Source organism: Petaurus breviceps, unplaced genomic scaffold, assembly GCF_028583685.1.
Source record: "Petaurus breviceps papuanus isolate PSGF00001 unplaced genomic scaffold, PetGlider_PUasm1.0 179, whole genome shotgun sequence".
Classification (NCBI taxonomy): Eukaryota; Metazoa; Chordata; class Mammalia; order Diprotodontia; family Petauridae; genus Petaurus; species Petaurus breviceps.
In genome coordinates this window covers 4,559,539-4,579,807 of record NW_027185779.1, presented here as the reverse complement: position 1 = coordinate 4,579,807, position 20,269 = coordinate 4,559,539, and the positions used below count along the sequence as shown (strand labels likewise).

Below are 20,269 nucleotides of genomic sequence, written 5' to 3'. Positions count from 1 at the left end.
CAGATTACTATTGCCACAGCTGGGGCTGCGAAACCACTGGGGACACCTACTGGCATCCCTCCTCCTCATGGGATTTTATTACGGTCAAAGCCAATTATACACATCAGGGCACCAGGACTCCGGGTTGGACAAACATACAGGAGTGCTCAGGGTGGTGCCATCCCCTGCGCATCCAATTTACAGAACCCGGTAAAAAATATACTCACTGGGACCGGGGTGTGTCTTGGGGTCTACGGCTTTACCAAGATCAATATGATAATGATTTGACTTTTACCATCAAGCTCCGTAAGAGCATCCCTAACCAAAATGAGCCTGTGGCTGTTGGTCCCAATATTGAGCTTCACTCGGGATCTTCTCAGGGGCACAGAATCAAGCCTGATCCCCTGCCCATTTTCCTACACCTAGAGCACCAGTAAGTGAACCCTTTCGGCCCACACTTCCCAATGGACCCCCTTCCTCCGCTGAACTTATTCTTTCTTTGGTTAACGCCTCTGTATATGCAATTAGCAAAATGACTAACCATTCCCTAGAAGACTGTTGGGTTTGTTATTCCTCAGCTCCCCCCTTTTATGAAGGAGTTGCCCATTTTGGGAACCTCACCTTTACTAATGACACCTCTTCCCTGCGCTGGGGAACAAAGGATAAATATGGCCTTACCCTCAGTCGCATTTCTGGCCTCCGCTCTTGGGACCGCTTATGCTCCCTCCCAGGCAACTTGAACAGGTTTGCAATCGTTCCATTATAGTTAATGCCTCATTTCAATATATTGCAGCACCAAATAATTCCTATCTTGCCTGTTCCTCTGGACTTACCACCTTTGTGATTACGACCTCCTTTTTGAAAAATAAAGATTACTGCGTGGAGGTTTCCCTTCTTCCTCACCTCACTGTCCACTACCCAGACGAATTCCTCCGGTTCTGGGAACGAGGCTCCAATCCACACAGTAGGACTAAAAGAGAACCCTTGACCGCACTTACTTTGGCTGTCCTCATAGGTCTTGGGTCCATTGGCACTGGAACTGGGATTGCCTCTTTGGTCAATTCAAATATGCAATATGCTCAGCTTAGTGCAACTATTGATAGGGACCTCCAGGAGCTCCAAGCAGGCCTTGAAAATCTTAAAGACTCTGTGGCCTCCTTGGCCGAGGTGGTCTTGCAAAATAGGCGAGGCCTAGATCTCCTTTTTTTACAGCAAGGCGGCCTTTGCACTGCTTTAAAAGAAGAATGCTGTTTCTATACTAACAAGCTTGGCCTTGTAGAAGATAGTTTAAAAAGGGTTAAAGAAAGTTTAGAAAACAGAAAGAGGGAAAGGGATCAGAAGGAATCCTGGTATCAAAACTGGTTCTCTACATCCCCCTGGCTGACTACCTTGCTCCCCACTCTTTTGGGACCCCTCGTGGGGATTCTGTTGCTCCTTTCCTTTGGGCCATGGGCCTTCAACAAATTAACCACTTTTGTTAAATCACAGATTGATTCGGCTCTTAGGAAACCCATTGCTGTTCACTATCATCAGCTTAATTCCGGTGGGTCTTGTGACGTCCTTCCTTCCATGACCATCCTCGAAGGCCTTCGATTTTCTACTCTTGCTGGTGCAGATGCCGACCCGTGGTACTCGAGGGTGTGGAAATGTTTTCGTAGATCATAAGGTTTTGACCAACGCTGTGAAAGAGCCAATGATGGGAATAGCAGGGCTACCACGAAACATCAGACCTTGCTGCAGATGTACCCAAAGACAGGATTATTGCGGGTACCGTCTCTGGAATGTTCTTTTAAGATACCAGGGTGGAAGTCCGCCCGCATAGCCTAAGACAGGGGCACTGTCAATTCTGCAGCTGCACCCAAAGACGGGATTATTGTGGGTACCGTCCCTGGGGTTCTTTTAAGATGCCAGAGGCGGGGGTCCGCCCGCATAGCCTAAGACAGGGGCACTGCCAGGTACTCAATGTGGATGTAGGCCTCATAGCCTAAGACAGGCCTTTCACCGGTCATTAGAGAAAAAAGGGGGACATGTTGGGAGCGAAGACCTTCGGGCCAGGCACCCTTCCCCCCCCCTCTCCCCCTGAGTACCATGCCATGTGAATCTGCTGACCACAGAGTGTTTCGGCACCAGGTGTCCTAACCACAAAATGTTTCAACAGTTGTTTACAAGAATTCCTCTCCCCGCCCACTTCCTCAAAGAGTATATAAGTCATGTTTACCAGCAATAAAGATCAGACCTTCAGACCTTAAAACAAACTCGCTTGGTCTCACTCCTTCTTTCCCACCCATTCCTTTGCAGGCTGGGTCCTCCTCGGCCCCACAAATAACTTGGTCCCGCTGGACGGGACACAGCTTAAACAAATTCTAACAAACAGTCACTAGATTTTCTTCTGTCCAAAATAAGTTTAAAAAAAGCCACAGTACTATTATACAATGCAGCTCAAAAAAATTAAATGAATTCCAAATATTTTCACTGAAGTCATGTAAAGATTTCAAGAAAGTCCTCCCAAGCTAAAAAGACCTAATAACATACTGGTATCTGATGACTTCTCTAGGTTTTTAGAGGCCAATAAGATTGTCTAGGAAGTAATCAATTTCTTGTAACCACAGCAATCATCAAGATCATCTACACAGGAATAGAAGGGTTGCAATTTGAATTAATGAAGGAAGTAAATACACTGGTGCAATCATGGATCTTTGAAACACTGAAATAAATTCCAAATTAAATATTTCAAAGGACGTTACATCCCAAACTATGGACCCAAAATATATCAAATGATCTTTGTATATTCAACAAGCCCCATTAGTGAAATTCATACTTAATCTCCCTGGGAACGGTGATAATTATATTTTTGTTTTTACATCCCCTGCAATTAATATGTTGACACACAGAATGTGCTTAGTTTTGTTAAATTTAATTTAATAAGGTATACTTGGTTTATGAATTAAGAGTCAGAAATTACATTTAAAGACAGAGTTGTATCAAAACTATTATTATATCAAACCATAACATCTGGTCATAAAATAAATAAATTTGCTGAATTGCAAAAAACTTTTCTCAACAAATAACAGGAGGGCCCCTCTGTTAACTTAGCTATCCTGTTATCATTTCTTGCTTAACTTCTTTCTTTACAATGCCTGTGGCAGATCAACTTTATATCTGTCAAGAGGATATAAGTTAATATACAAAAACAATATTTTTGTGCCATTTGGGAGTTTTTTGGGTTTTTTTCCCTTTGGGGCACTTCCAGTTTGTAATGTAATACCAAGGAAAGGCAACTTCCCAGGTTCAAAATACCAGCATAGGTGCTCTCTATTTTATTCAGTAACAAACCCAGAACAGAGAAGATCAAAACATGACATCATTCAAAATACAGCATTTACTAAGTGTGATTAAATCATCTCCAAGGCCTACCCCACCCCAGGACTTTCCAATCATTCAATCAATTACAAAGTCTCTGTTCCAAATACTTCTCCACCCCTAGGCTATACCTTAATTAAGTCCACCACAAAGCCCCTCTTCTCAAATGGAGATTAGTTTCCAAACATAAGTAAAATACATTCATTTGCTCAACCATAGAACACAAAAAGGTCAAAAGTTCCCCACCCCTGGATCACAATTGAATCTACCCCAGAGTTACATCAAGTTTAAACACAGCACTTAATACCCAAATGGAGGTCTTTTCTTCATCTTGACAGGAGGCAAGTTCTCAGCAATCTTAGTTCCTGGAGAGACAAGGCTTAGCAAGGCCATAAGATACATTGCCAGTCCCTTCATGAATTTATCCTCTGTCTGTAGAACAGTCCTAGAACCCCTGAACACATTAGCAAAGCCCTCTCCCAGGATTTCTGTAAACATACAACAAGAAAATCCTTCTTCAGGGCTTCTGAACCAACAGAAAGGCTCCCAGACCCCTGCAACAACAGTATTGTCCTTCACCAGTGGACAGTATTCATTCTGTCTGCCGGACAGTCTCCAGACCCCTGCAACAACAGTACTGTCCCTCACCAGTGGACAGTATTCACTCTCTGTCTGCAGGACAGTCTCAGGCCTTCTTAACCAAATGCCAGGTTCCAGGACTTCTTCAACAGGACAGTCTTTCACCAGTAGACAAATCTGGCAAAATAACATCAAAACAGACAGACAAAGTACCAGCAAAACAGCCATGTCTCCTCAGTCCTTGGCAGCTCAGGGGGCAGGTCTCAAAAGTCCAGGGCAATTCAAAGCGGCCACCAGCAATCTCTTAGTCTCTCTCTCTCCACGAGGTGCTGCTTCCAAAAAGAACTTCCGCCTCTCTCCAGTGTCTCTCCAAATCTACGGCACCAGCTCCTCCCACTTCAGGACTTTCTTTTCACATCAACAAGCCCATCCCACAGGTGGGATTAACAAACTCTGGGTTTTAATACAATCAATTTGAAAACCAAGCCAATACAGGGGAATCTTTAATTGCCATTACTATCACACAGTTCCTCACCCTTAAGTAATTCTAGAATATTAAAAAATAATAATACCTAGCAGTTATATAGTCCCTTAGAACTTAGAAAGTGCTTTACATTTATGATTTTGAGACTCACAATAGCACCACCATTATTATTATCTCTATTTTATATATGAGGAAACTGAGGTTCAAAAGAGTTAAGCAGCATGCGCACAGCCACATTTACCTCCATGAATCTGTAAGTCCAAGACCATTCTGTATTAGGCTTATTCACAGACCCTAAGTTATATTAACTATATAAGGTAAACTGAGAATCAAAGAGTCAAGGAGGTGGCACACAGCCAGTGACTGTACCAGAAAGGATATTCTTTTCCTTAGTAAACCTCTATCCCTGAATAGAGACAGAAAAGCAAGCACAAATCTTGCCCCCCACCCCCACCTCAGCATACCCCTTCCTTAAATTAATCAAGTCAAAAAAGGGGTTAAGAGTTCAATAAAATAAATTTAAAACTGCTATCTTATTTAACTTAAGTCTTTTCTTGGGGACCAAAGAAAGTAAACTGGGGTGGGACCAAAAAACAGAAAGACAAATGTAGATCATGGCTGAAAAACAAAATGTACAAAACAAAATAAAATGCAATTTTATAAAATAAAATAACATTAGTAGTGGAGCTTAATCACTGTGTGGAGCTAATAACTATGGGGGGTGGGGGGAAAGGAAGAAAGCATCCACATAATGGGAGAAAGGGAATAGTAAATATCATGGACAATATCAACTTGAATCTTTTCAATCCTCTAGTAGTAGTTACTAGCAGAATGTTCTGATAAATGTTTAACAACCAGCTCCCCAGAGTGGGGAGGGGATATACACACAACCTCTTAACTTTAATTTTCATGATTAACATCTTTATCACCTGCTTAAGTCTAGACAATCAACAAAACAAATCAAAATTTAATTTTAACACTTGCAGATTTCCAAGATATAAATGCTGAAAGGCATAAATACTGAAAATTTAACAAACAGCTCTAATGAGCCAGTATGAACTGGTTCCAGCATATCTCTGGACTAGAAACTCAGAAGCAGTATAGACAGTAAGGAAGGACTCTGATAACTTATGAGATAATAAAGGTTCAACCTACATTAATTAAAGCCTTTCACAGTGGAATTCAGATATATGCTTCCACAGTACTCCAACATATTAAAAGACTTCAAAAAATTAACACATGAAAGAGAAAATTATCAAGCTGTATTCATGTGTATCTATATCTCAGGAACTATATTTTATTCACTAGCCAATATCTAGTCAAGCTAGAGAGACTTCTAAATTATATCTACTTATTTATTCAACCAAAAGAATAAGATATAATTTTGAAACATTTGAGAAAGTTTTGCTTTATTTATTAAATACATCACAAACCCCAAACTAATCTTAACTAAATTAACTAAATTGACAAATCTTAAACTAACCTAATTCGTTGTCAAATTTTTGTCAAAAAAACTAATTATTTGTCAAAAGATGATGAGGTAATTTTAGCAATATTTTCTAAACACATCATAATTCTTTCTTTGATAATGTTCAACTTCAAATAATGAAATTTTAGAATCAGAAATTCCAGACTTGAAAGTCAAAACACTTCTAGCTGAGTAGCCTTAGGCATTTAAACCTCTCAGACCTTCAGTTTCCTCAACTGTAAAATTAGGATAAAAATTACACTACTTATGATTCATATGTTTATAAAGAAACCTTGAAAATTTTAGAATGCTATAAAAACATGAGTTACCAAATCTACATAGCCAATCCTAAACTCTTCCCCTAACCTCCAATCCCACATTTCCAAACAAGCTGAACCACTATACCTAGATGACATGCTGGCACTTCAAACTACAAATGTCTAAAACTGCCTCCCAAACTTGCCCAGTGAAATTTCTCTATTTCAGCTGATAGCAAAACCTCTTCCAGTATCCCTGAACTTAAACACTAAAATCATCTGATTTTAATTTTCTATCTCCAATGAGTTGGTAAATTTTATTGATCTGTCTCCACAATATCCTTTTCATTCCCATGGCAACTACTCAGTCACACCTTTGGTTCCTTCCATTTATTCTACTGCAGTTTCCTCCTAACTGGACTTCTTGGCTCCAATCATTCCTCTCTCCAATTCATCTTTCACAGAGCTATCAAAACAATATCCCACATGCACAGCTATAAATTCAGAAACCCTTAGTGGATCCCTACTGCCAAAAAGATGAAACAAAGTTTTCCTCTGAAATAACTCCAATTAACATACTTTTCACAAAAATTGAATACATAAGAAGTATATCAAACCTTTAAATATTTAGTGATGATAGGTTGTTTGACCTTTTGTACTTCACAGAGAACACTTTAGTTTAGTAAAGGTAAAATGTCATGGCTATTAATCTACTCACTTGAAATTAAATTTAGATATCAATAATAAACTACCAACAAAATAGTAGTGTTATTTTTAAAATGATCAAAAAAACAAAAAATTAATCCAAAGACCAGTATGGTAGCATATACATAGCCATCATATAAGCACAGACTGCTTTTATTCATATTAGGTGCATCCCCTGACGCCTCTTCAGTTGCCTTAAACCAGTAATTTCCAATGGACTTACCCACATCATTTATTTCTTTAGCAGATTCCTCAGAAGTCACAGCACTTAAAACCGAATTATAAATTCCAGAATCAGTCTGTAAATGCAGCAGGGGATTTTTAGTTGTACCAACCTAAGAAAACAAAATGTATCCCAAAATAAATATTATTTGTAACTTTTCAAGTTATATTGTTTCATTATCATATTGTGATGTAAAATATGAATACTGGTAGTTTTATGTGCATCTAATTCATAAAATAGGATGGATAAAAATGAGTAATTTTTAAAAATCAAAACTTTGTTAAAATATTCTAAAATAATTTCATTTTTATCATATATTTTGAAGTTTAATCACAGAATCAGGATTATAATCTTAATTATAGTGTAAGATACAAAAACAAGTTTGTAAATAGTTTACAATAACAAGCCAAGCACTCTCAGAAGATCAAATCCTTGCCTGATTTCTCAATAAAAAGTGCATAGGACAGCTCAAGTGCTTTAAAAAAAAAATTTGGCTGTGAAACAGGCATCCAACATCATACCTCTATAATACCAATTATAATAAATTTCAAGGATAAATCGGTGAAGTTTTTTTTTGGGGGGGGGGGGAGGAAGATTGGTGTTTTGCTAAAGAGGCAAAGTTACACCAGCAAATTTATGAACGCCATTTTTCCTTCCCTCCCATTCTCACTTTCTCTTTCACACACTCACACACACACACAAAGCTGTAATTTATTCTACAAATACAGAATGTTTTCTAAATTCATTCTAAATCGGGACTAGTTAGGAATTTAAAGTTGTTGTTTTTTTTTTATCTAGGAACTAAGACATAAAAGGAAACCTTGAATTAACTACATAGCACAATATCTTACAACTTCAAAAATAAATACTTCATTAGCTTTCTGATATAACTATGAAATTCATCTAAAAAATCTAAATCACTTCTTTTAAATATATTTTAGTTAATACATACTTTTCCTATAATATGATTATTCTAAAATCAATGTCAAGAAATAGTAGGGGAAATTTTCTTTTTCCTATACACTGTATAATCTAGTTACCCAATGGCATTTCTGTGCCATTCAAAGTATATACTGTGTAGTATATACAATGTACTAACAAAATTTACTTAGCATTTGTGCAAATTGCTTACTCTAGTACAGAACCAAGAAATGAGCAGATGCACAGAAAATGACAAGATTATCGTTTTGTAGGCACTCTCTCATACACAGATAATTAAAAGAAGAGGTAGTAAAAAAAGGATTATGGGCAATGGTTAGCTTCTACATTTCTTAATTAACAATATGTATCGTGATTGTGGCAATAATTTTGGTGGAAAAAAGAATTAAGAAATTGACAGTTAAGTTAATCATATTTTAAACAAAAGATCATGATTGCTACCCCTGCCTCTTTTACTTAAGCAGAAACACACTAGGTTCTCTTCCAGCCCTTTATTTTAACCCTGGGTATGTCTTTGTTTCAAGTGTGTCTGTTGTAAACAATATGTTGTTGAATTCTAGTTTCTGATCCATTCTGTTATCTGCTTCCTTTTTATGGGTGAGCTCATCCCATTCACATTCACAATTATGATTATAGCATATTTACCTCCATCCCATTTTCTTGTATCTTCTTTTTTTAATCCTGTCCCTTCTCAAAAATTTTGCTTCTAACCATTGCCTCCCTTATTTTGCCTTTCCTTTTATCATCTCTCTCTCCCCCTTTCTATTAACCCCTGTCCCTCTTACTTTCCTATTGCATATATTAGATTTCTATACACAACTGACTATGTATATATATTCTATTCTCTTTGAACCAACTCTGAGAAGTGAGGTTTAAGAATTGCCTGCTAGGGGCAGCCAGGTAGCACAGCGAGTAAGAACACCGGCCCTAGTGTCGGGATGACCTGGGGGGATTGAATGCGGGCTCAGCCACTTAGCACCCACCCAGAAACACCTGGCCGTGTAACCTTGAGCAAGTTACTTAACCCCAATTGCTTAAAAAAAAAATTGCCTGCTTACCCCACTTTTTTCCCTCCATTGTAGAAGCTCTCCCTTGCACACTTCTTTTATGTAAGAAAATTTTCCAATTCTACCTCTCCCTTCTCCCAGTGCATACCTCTTTCTCACCCCTTTATTTTTTTAATATCATTCCAACATAATTAACTTGCACCCATGCCTTCTATGTAAACTCCTTTTAACCATCTTAATAATGAAAACTTGTTAGGAGTTACATGTATTATATTCCCATACAGGTATGTAAACAGTTTAACTTTATTGAGTTCCTGTACTATCACAGTTCCTTAGGCTCTTTCATGTTTATCTTTTTATGCTTCTCTCGAGTCTTGTGTGTGAAATGTCAAATTTTGTATTCAACTCTGGTCTTTTCATCAGGAATGTCTGAAAGTCCCCTATTTCATTAAATATCCATTTTTCCCCTGAAGGATTATACTCAATTTTGCTGGGTAGGTTATTCTTGGTTATAATCCTAGCTCCTTTGCCTTCCAGAATATCATATTCTAAGTCCTATCCTTCAACACAGAAACCACTAAATACCTACAATATCTGAATTGTTTCTTTCTGACTGCTTAAAAGTATTTCCTTTTCGATGTGGGACTTCTGAAATTTGGCAATAATATTTCTTCATTTTGGGATCTCTTAAAGGAAGTGATTGGTACTTTTAATTTCTATTTTACCCTGTGGATCGAAGATAGAGGGGTAGTTTTCCCTTATAACTTTTTGAAATATGATGTCTACAAATCCGGCCTCAGACACTTAACACAAAAACTAGCCATGTGACCTTGGGCAAGTCACTTAACCCCAACTGCCCTCCAAAAAGCAAAAAAAAAAAAAAACCAAGAAAGAAATATGATATCCAGACTCTTACTCTGATCCTGATCAGAGGTAGTACCTTGAGGTAGTACTATAATTCTTAAATTATCTCTTTGATATATTTTCCAAGTCAGTTGTTTTAATGATCTCACATTTTTTTCTATTTTTTCATTCTTTTGATGTTGTTTTATTGTTTCTTGATGTCTCATTAACTTTTATTTGCCCAGTACTAATTTTTAAGGAATTATTTTCTTCAACCATTCAGAAGCTGGTAGTGATCTAATTAAGAGAATTAGAATTAGTTTAGAAGTGTGCAGTATCCTTTCTACAGGTTCACTACATGATAAAATAAGAAAATAACCAGGTAGGAAAACAGTGATTTTTCAGAAGAACTAAGTAATAATATGAAAGGCTATACCAGGGAAATGAACAAAAGGTAAAAGTCATAACTGGAGGTAAAGATGTTTTATCAAAGTAGATATATATCATAAAGTCTTAACTAGACAAAGTATATTTTTAAAAATTGTTTTGAAATTAATGTATTTTGAACTTACTTGAGTTGAGGGGGGAAGAGAGGAGCAGGGATGGAAGTTGCTACTGCATTTTCCAAGATGAAAATGGGCCACTTACATCTCCACACTACCTTGGACAGGGAAATTGCATTAAAATTGCTCAGCTTTAAATGGAAAAAAAAAGTAATTATTTTCTTCAGTAAGCTTTTGTGACTCTTTTTCCATTTGTCCAATTCTACTTTTTAAGGACTTCCTTTCTTCAGTAAATTTTTGTGCCTCTTTTATGATTAGACCAATTTTGTTTTTTAAGGTTTTCTTTAGTATTTTTGTGCCTTTTATCAAGGTATTAATTCTCTTTTCATAACTATCTTGATCACTTTCCCTTTTTCCCCCAATTTTCCCTTTCCCACTCTTTATCTTTCTTTTATTCTTCTAGGAATTCCTGTAGTGCTTGGGTCCGATCAGCATTTTTCTTTGAGGCTTTATTTGTAGCTGTTTTTCCATTGTTGTCTTCTGAGTTTGTTTTGGTCCTACTTGACACCATATTAGCTTTTTATAGCCCCTGCTTCCTTGTGATCAATGACCAGTGCTCTTCCCTATCCTGGAACTATAATCCAGAATGGTATTTGGCCAATAAAGTTGCCAATTCACGTCAGCTGAATCCAGTGCCAGTAAAAGCTTCCCCTGTAATCTCTTTCTAACCAGTTGTCCAACCTCCTTATGTTCTCTTGGTGAGAGCTCCTGAAGCTGCTGCTGCTTTCACACCATGGCTGGTGTTCTTTTTTCATGCGCTCCAGGCTACACCAGATATTACAGACCTCTCTTGTTGGTGCCCTGAGTTTTCTTAGGCCAGAAAAACGTCTCACTCTGATCTTTTGTTGGCTCTGACACTCCAAAATTTGATTTGAGGTATTCTTTTAAAGTTTTTTTGGAAGGAAATGTTGAGAGTTCAGCTAGATTGCTATCTCCCCTCTGCCATCTTGGCCCATTTAATTTCAATACATCAATTATTATAGCAATGTTTCAGTTACTTTCACTGGGCCCCCATGAGGATTCTTTGCTCATTCATTCTTCTTTTTATGTGGTCAAAATTACTGCACTTTCCATTCCTCTGGTTCTGCTTTTGTTATTTCACATCATTTATAAATGTCTTTCTAGAGCTCTTTGCATTCTCCATACTTAACAATTTTAATGGCATTATAACATTAATGTTGTTGTAGTTGTTCAGTCATATCCAACTCTTCATGACCCTATTTAGGGTTTTGCTGGCAAAGATACTGGAGTGGTTTGCCATTTCCTTCTCCAGCTCATTTGACGGATACAGAATCTAAGGCAAATACGGGTAAATGATTTGCCCAAGGTCACACAGCTAGCAAGTGTCTTGAGGCTGGATTTAAGCTCAGGTTTTCCTGACTCCAGGCTCGACACTCTACTGCAACACCTAGCTTCTTATAAATGTACCAGAATCTATTTAACCATTCCCCTATTTCTAGGCACTCAGGATGCTTCCAGTTTTTTGAAATTACACATAAATGCTGCTATGAAAACCTTCAGCAGATAGTACTAGTATTTTGTTGTCATTAACTTTCCTGGTATATGTTCAACAATGGAATTAATGAATCCATGATTTTTTAAAATAACTTTTACTTTGTAGGGTCAGACTGCTCTACAAAGGCTTGAAATTCTAATAACAATAAATTAGTGTGCCTGTTTCTGTATAATATAGAATAGAATTTGATGAATTTTCAAAGTTTTTAATTTCCATCTATAATTACTAATAAGATTCAGCAATTTTTCAAGTGATTATTAACTGGTTTCCTTTTTTGAAAATTTATATCCCTTGATCATTTATCCATTGTTGACTGGAAGTTGTCCAGTGATTGTTTTAACAGATCTTTCTGTGCTATACAGTTTTTTATCTATTTTATCAAGCTTAGACAAGATTTTTACATTTACTGTAAATACTTTTCCCAATATTTTAAATTTTAATTAGGTTTTTGTTATAAAGAAATTTTCCTTTTTAGTACAGTCATACATGACTAGCTTGTCCCTAACTTCTTTTACTTGTAGTTTTTAAAAATGCATTTCCCCTCAAAATCAAGTCAAGAGGCACTTATTAAAAGACTATGTGTCAGGCAATGTGCTACGTGCTGGAACTGAGATATACATCATTACATTTTTTTCTATCATTATTATAGAGGGGTTTTTTTTATTATTCAGATGGAATTCTCTGAAGTATATGGTATAAGACATGAGTCTACATCCCTTTCCTATCAAATTACCAATTTGCCCAGGTATATTCATAAAATGTGAATGATTTTTCCCAATTTACATTTTCTGAAGGATTATCAAATGCTATTTTTTTTTAATTTAGTCAGATGTCTGGTCCATCTACTCTGTTCTACTAATCTAATTTTTTCACATAGCTCTGATAATAACCATTTGCAATATATTTTAAAGTCCAAGTACCAAAAAACACTTTTATCAACTTTTTTCTCCAAGAAGCCCCCTTGATATTTGTGCCTGATTGTTTTTCTACAGAAATTTCCTTATTTTTCTTCTGGTTCTATAAAGAAAATTCTTGACATTTTGAATAGTATTTCAGAAAACATGTAAATTAATTTGGAGGCATTTTCACCTTTTTATTATATTTATCTTTTACTCTATTAGTCTAATCTGAACGTCCTGTCAATTATTTAAATCCTCCTTTATTTTGGTCATTATAGCTTTACAGTAGTCTTTACATGGGTCCTATGTATTCTTAAGTAAGTTCGCTCCTAAATAGTTGGTTTTTCCTATTGCTCTAAATAGAATTTCTTTTAAAATTATGCTTTTTTTTACTAGCAAATTAGAATACAGATGATTTTTGACACATTCTTATATCCTGTGATTTTGCTGAATATTTTAGGTTGAGGTTGGAGTTTCTAGATTATTATGATACCATTTGCAAAAAATTATATTCTTACTGCTTCATTTCCAATGCTACTCCAACATATTTTATCTGATTTATTTTAACTGCTAGAATTTCCAAATGAAAGCAAAGAGGGTAAATTTCCTTGCTCTTAGTGGGAATGCTTTTTTTCTGTCACTCATTATTGGTTAACTACTAGTTTAAAGTAGATCATTTTTGTTGTGTTAAATAAATATTCCTCTATATTCATAATTTTTAGAGTTCTTAAAATGAATATTTGACCTCATCAAAAATGTTCTCTGGATGTATTGATAGTGTTTTTCTGGTTTATATTTCACATAGGTAGTATTCATGATATTGAACCAGGTTTGCATACCTAGTATAAACCCTACTTGCTCAGGATATAAAATGTTAGTATATTGCTATATTATTTTGGGTAATATTTTATTTAGTATATCTGTATTTATATTTATTGGAGAAACTTTTCTAGAATAGTGATACCTTTATATATATAATAGCGACACTATATTTCCCTCATAAAATGCATTTGGCAACGCCCCCTATTTCTGTATATTTAATAATCTGTTATACAGTGATTATTTGCTTTTAGAAAATTTAAAAGAATGCTGCTGTGATCTGTCTTAGCCAGGTGTCGTTTTACTGAGGCAGAAACGGGGGGAAGGTTGTTCTGGTTGTTCATTTCTTTGCCAATTTGTCTTATTTTTTTCCTCCAAAATTTGTCTACTTAAATTAATAAGCTTCTGTTGTGTCACTACTGGAAATGTGCTTTGTGCATAACTATTTATTTCTTTTAAATTCTCTAACTTGTTAGAATGTAGCTGGGAGGGTCACAAACTTTGCTGATATTTTCAGACTTTTTCGATGTACTGACTGGTTATGCTGAAGTTTTTTTCCTCTTTACTTTGTCTTCAAAAAATACTATTTGTTATATTAGATAGCTCTCTGGGAAAAAGAGAGAAAGAGACACAAAGGAAACTATGGTGATATAAAAAAACAAAAGATCAATAAATCTTATTTTTTAAAAAGAACATAGTTGGGCACAGTATTCTCTAATATTCTTAATTCCTTCTGTGTTTCTTGTGATGTAACTTTTCACCTGCGATTTTGCTGTTCTGCATTTTCTCTTACATTTTTTGATTCAATTTTCTGATGGTTAATGTAATTAATCTTTACCCCCCCAAAAAAAAATCAACCACTGATTTTTAATTCAATTATTCTTCCACTTTCTCTCCTATTTATTACTCCACTTATCTTTTATAAATGTTTTATTCTCTTATGGATTATCACTTTATTCCTTTCCTAGCAATTTTAGATAAAAGTTTATTTTTTTCTTTCTTTTCTACTAATGTAGTCACTTGACAATATATATTTACCACTCAGAACAGCCTTTGGCTGCTTCCTGATATGTGACATAACTCTTATAAATAATAATTTTATGATATTTTAATATAATCACTGTTTAGTAGATTTTCAGGTTCCATATAATTTTATAACTGTACAGGTTACTATTTAATTCTAATTTTATTGTATTGATCTAAAAATACAGTATATGTAATTTCTGCCTTCTTAAATTCAAGTAGGGTTTTTCTATGATGTGGTATCTGACTTTTTTTATGAGGGTCTCAATATGTACTTGAAGGTGTATTTCTTCCATCTTCCATTTAGCTCTTTCCACATTTCCATTAATTACCATTTATCAGATAATCACACAGTTCAATTCTGTGATTTCTTTATTGTTCATTTTCTTTCGTCACATACTGGTAATGAAGTATTGAGGTACCCTACTATAACTACATTTTGTCTATTTATTCTTGCATTTGTGTATATTCTCACTATCAATTTAATTATTCAGTATATAAAAATTAAACATTTTTTTCTCTCACCATTATTTGATGCTCCTGTCTCTTAATTTTCTCTAATATTTAATTTCTACTCACCCAACTACCATTTCTACAATCCCTGATTTTCTGAAATTTTCAGATTTATATTTTAAGCCTAGCACTCAACTTTAACCTAGTCATTTCTTTTTTTGCCTAAAAGTATTCCCTATAAGCAACACTTTGTTTCTTGATCCATTCTGTAACTGACAATTCAGATAATTTGCATTTATTGTCATAAATAGCATATTTGATTCACTTGCAATTACTTTCATCTTAGATTTTGTTGTCTAGAAGGTATGAAGTTTGTCTTTATAGCTATTTCAATTAGTAAAATTAGCAAATAAAACAAGTTATATTTTTATTAAAAATTGATTATTGTATTTCCCAAAGGTTTAATCACTTTTATAGTAGAGATAAAAGTTTTCCCTTTGGTATTATCAGTTCCTTTCTCTTTTCCCCATTCTTAAAAAGTTACTATTGCTTTTCAACTGAGGTAGAGGGAAAGGTGAAAGATAATATCAAAGTTTTTTAATAGAGAAGGCTGTGTGTGAATGGTGGTATTGCTAACTGTTACAGGGAAAGAAAAGCAAGTAGGCTTTTGGACAAAGTTCAGTTTTGAAAAGGTTGAGTTTAAGGAAATAATGAAAAATATAAGTAGAGATGGCCTGGAGGCCAATTATACTGACATAGTTATAAAAAAAATTTTTTTTTTTAAATTCACAGACTTCAAGTTAAAAGCTCTGATATATAGTAGTTATATACAGATATAGAATAGATACAAGATAACCTTGGTGGTGGCAAAACTGAGATCAGCGGAGGAAAAATAGGAATAACCTCATGTAGAAAGTGGTGTTTGAGATGAGCTGGTAAAAAAAATGAGGATTCCAAAAGGTAGGGGTAAAGGGGCATGTATTCCAGGCATGTGGGACAGTCAATGCAAAGATAGAAGATGGAATGATGTACAGAAAGAACAGCAAGAAGGTCAATTTAAACAAAAGAGTGCATGGAAGGGGAGTAATGTGTATATTCTATCAGGGAAACAAAATGTACACATAGAAACATATATAAAATATATTTAAAATAAATAGAAGGAAATTATGAGAGGGAGATATTAGTAACTGAGTGGATCAGGACAGACCTCATAAAGGAAGAAATATACCAAAGTATGAAAATAAAGAGAAAAATCAAGATTAGAGATACTGATCATTTACACAGAAGATGTGAAACTAATAGAAATGGAAGCCAAATTGCAAGGGGTTGAGGAGAAAATGAGTAATGAGGAAATGGGGGCGTCGTGTCCAAACAATTTTTTCAAGAAATAAGTACATAAAAGGGAGGGAAAAGGTGAACAGGGTACAAAGGTCAAAGGAAGATTTTTTTCTTTTTAAGTCCTGAGCATTCCTGTAGGCAGATGAGGGGGCCAAGAGAAAAAAGAGATCTAAGCTTGAGAAAGAGGAAATAATTGTTAAAGCAAATCATAAAGAAGGGAAGAAAATGTGTTCAAGGGCAATGGGGAGAATGACTGGCTTTAATAAAATGATAAGAAGGAAAGACTAAAGATGCTAAGTTTATGAAAGGGAATTCTTTTAATTCTTTCTCAAAATTTTGAAAAAGTATTAGAATTAAATTCTTAAATTATAATTACAAAAACAATTGTTGGAAAATACTTTGACGCAGATTTTGAAATTTTTCTATAGTCAGCAAACTACTGTTAATCTAAAAATGACACTTCTCTTATCTTGACATACAATTAAATATATATACTATGTATAATATGCTTTCTTCATTTTTCCTTTACCTCAGTAAATGTAACATTTGGACCCAGCTTATTAACTTTCTCATTCAGATTTGATGTACTAATATTTCCTGGAGGTCTAAATCTTGGTTTTTTTGCTAGACTCCCCTGTAATTGACTTGGTGCTGCAGATCTTCTCATGTTCAGTAGTGATCTGTAGGGGAAAGCAAATAAAGAAATTATGCATGAGTCTTTTTTCTTTTTGGTCCAAACTTCTGATTTTTTTCCATGTGAATATTAGATTGCCAATCTGTAGCTTATAGACTTAAGAGAGCAGCCTGTAGCAGAGGAGTCAAACACATGGCTCTATAGTTACATGCAGCCCACAACATTCTCAAGAATAGCCTGAACTAGATAAAAATGTAATTGGGAAATATTTAACAAAATAATTATATATATATATATAAATATAATAAAACACATCTTATATTAATATGTGGTTTTTCTGTTAACATGAAGCCTGCAGAGATCCTTATTCCTTATTCTTATAGTTTAGTGGTCTTTGTTTGGTACCATGAGACTACAGAACTAAGAGGTTAAATGCTCATAGTTATGCATTTGGTTCCATCAAAAGTAGAAAACACAGTTTTCTTATTCTAACGCCAATCTCACTATTAAAGAAAGAAAACAAGTATTTTATTAAGTACCTACTATGTGTCAGACACTGTACTAAGCACTTTACATATATTATCTCATTTGATCCTCAAAACAACCTTAGCAGGTAGATAGTATTATCTCCAATTTTTTTTATAATTGACAAAACTGAGGCAGAGGTTAAGTGATTTGCTGAGAGTCACACTGCTAGTGCATGAGGATGAATTTGAACTCAGGTCTTCTTGACTTTGGGTCCAGGACTCTATCCACAACAGCACCTAACTGTCCAATCCCAACCCAATAAACATTTAGTAAATGCCTACAAAGTGCCAGACACTGGGCATATAAAAAATAGAAAGTCAGTCCTTGACCATGAGGAGTTTACAATGCAAAGGGGCGTGGGGGGTAGGGAAGGTGCAACACACAAAAGGATCCAGGAAAAGTGAGGGGGTGGGAACTAAGGAATATCTTTTTGTGGAGCTAAAACCCAAAGTCTTCAGGAAGAATAACCAAATATGATCAGTCCATTGTCAAGGGCAGATAAATTCAGTGGTTACTGGCACTACCCTGCCTTCCTACCCTAATTTCTACCCCATAATCTCCTCAAACCTAATCCCGTGTCAGATTTGATTGCTCCTCTATCAATTTCCTCAGACACACCCTACCACTTCCCTCAGTTGATACTAGCCCTTTGGCTAGTCCCTTGGCCCCTTTTGGCTCCAACACCAGCTCCGCCTCACTATCCAGCCCTCCTTATCTTTTACAATTACTTTCCTTAGACATTCCCTAGCCATTTTCCTGCCATGTTTCTGCTTTCCACTCCCCTCTCACCCTTCTCTTACTGCCTTTATTCTGGGAATAGCAATAAAAAAAAATCAACACTATTATTCTCCACTTATTATCTCTTTGATTTCCCAGACCAAAACCCACCTTCTGGAACAACATTTCCCAATATGTGTGGTCTCCAATTTGAATCTAAATTTCTTGAGGGGCAGGGACTATCTTGTTTTTTGTACTTATTTCCCCAGGGCTAAGCACATGCTAAGTGCTTAATAAATGCTTTTTCAATTCACTCATCCTGTGTCCCAGATTCTCTCCTACTCAGATCCCTCTACCCAATAAATCATTTTTCTCTTTACCTAGAACATGTGCCTAGCACCCCCTACTCCTAACTTATTCTTCCCTTCCAAATACTTTCTCACCTAGCTCCCTCCTACCACTAAAACCAGTATCTTCTTCCCCCTTCTAAAGTGAATTGGGATCCAAGAGGAAAAGGGAGTACAGAGTAAAAAAATTCCAAAATTACACAAAGCAGAGAATAAGGTGGGTATCAATACGAAGGGGTGGTGAGTACAAACCCAGCAGTTCACAGACCCATAGACTTGGAGTTCAAAAGGACCTGTAAGACTATCAAGTTCACCCTCCCATTTTCCAGGTGGGAAAACTGAGGCTCAGAGAGATTTGCCCAGTCATACTGCTAGTAAGTATATGAAGCAGGATGTGAACCTAGGTTTTTCTGAATCCAGAAGAGAGCAAAAGAAAGTTCAGAGACATAGATAAACAGGACAATTTTAGAACTACAGTATTAAATTTAGTATATACTTCTTTAAAATTTTAAATTGTTAAAAGTTTCTTAGATTCAGTAGTAGAGCCTGCCAGCCTTTCAAGAAGCAGTAGACTTCAATCTGTATAACTGAATCTTGGGGAGTTAAAAAAAATCCATTTGTAAGCTTAGGAAAGTACCCAAATGAATAGCTAAGAATGAGAATGTCATTTATAGTTCTACCCAAGTTATGAGATTGGCACATTAGGCACACAAAGCAAAAGGCTTTTACTTGCAAATTTGGGAGGAAAACAATGTTTATTTTTTAAATGTTCACCATCACCCCTCCTTGATTCATGTGCAATATATAAATGTGCCACAAAGGCAAAATGAAAAAGCAAATCTGTGGTATTACCAGGCAGCTCTCAGGCTGAGTGCTACAAACGGCTGGGGGAGAAGAAAAAGGCTAATTCTAAAAGTATTCTCAAGATCCAGGTAAGATTAATAGTAAGTCAGAGGGCCGGGACCATGACTCCCTGTGAATGGCCGTTTTTCTCATAATGAAAGAATAAAAGGTTTAGAAGATTCAAGGTAACAAATAAAGAAAGGCCTACTTAAAATAGGTAAATGTCTATTCACAGTTGGAGGACCAGAGAATCAGTTCTGAGGAAATGAATTTAGTGAGATTCTATATATGCCCAAAAGGGGAGGATTACTAGAGTATAGCCACTATTGTTAGTAGCTTGCCATAGACAGCCATGAAGCATATCTGGGAAACAGTATTAGGGTAGGGAGCCCGTCATATTCTCTAAGGTCTTCTCTCATGGGAGATTTTATGGTTCATATACTTAACCTTATCCTAACAGAGCTAAAGTTTATCCCTTCTTCTGTCCCCTCTCAGCTGGGGCTCAACCAAATCAAATAAAAGAACCTTCTTGGGTATGGGAGGAGGCAATGAATTATCAACATAAAACACTGAACTATTTTAGAAAACATTGGAGTTGAGAGGCTATATATCAAAGAATGGAGAGCAAAGTACTCCCCAAAGAAAGCCCTGGGAGGTCAGAGGTCAATAGGAGGGACCTCAGAATCCCTAGTCCAGGGCTGGAGTGCTCCACCCAGGATTCTCTAGGCCATGCCCCATTTTGGAG

At 35.8% G+C, this 20,269-nt stretch overlaps 1 protein-coding gene across 2 annotated transcripts in view; it reads right to left on the bottom strand.

The window, feature by feature from the left end:
• RAD54B (RAD54 homolog B) overlaps positions 1 to 20,269 on the bottom strand; it is a 137,743-nt gene that overhangs the window by 108,018 nt on the left and 9,456 nt on the right. For both annotated transcript variants that reach the window (XM_069086628.1, XM_069086627.1), the window contains 2 exons: positions 16,985 to 17,135; positions 7,056 to 7,167 (listed from right to left, as the gene is read on the bottom strand). In XM_069086628.1, coding sequence (XP_068942729.1) covers positions 7,056 to 7,167; positions 16,985 to 17,122 — 250 coding nt within the window. In that variant the 5' untranslated portion in view covers positions 17,123 to 17,135. The remainder of the gene's footprint in view (positions 1 to 7,055; positions 7,168 to 16,984; positions 17,136 to 20,269) is intronic.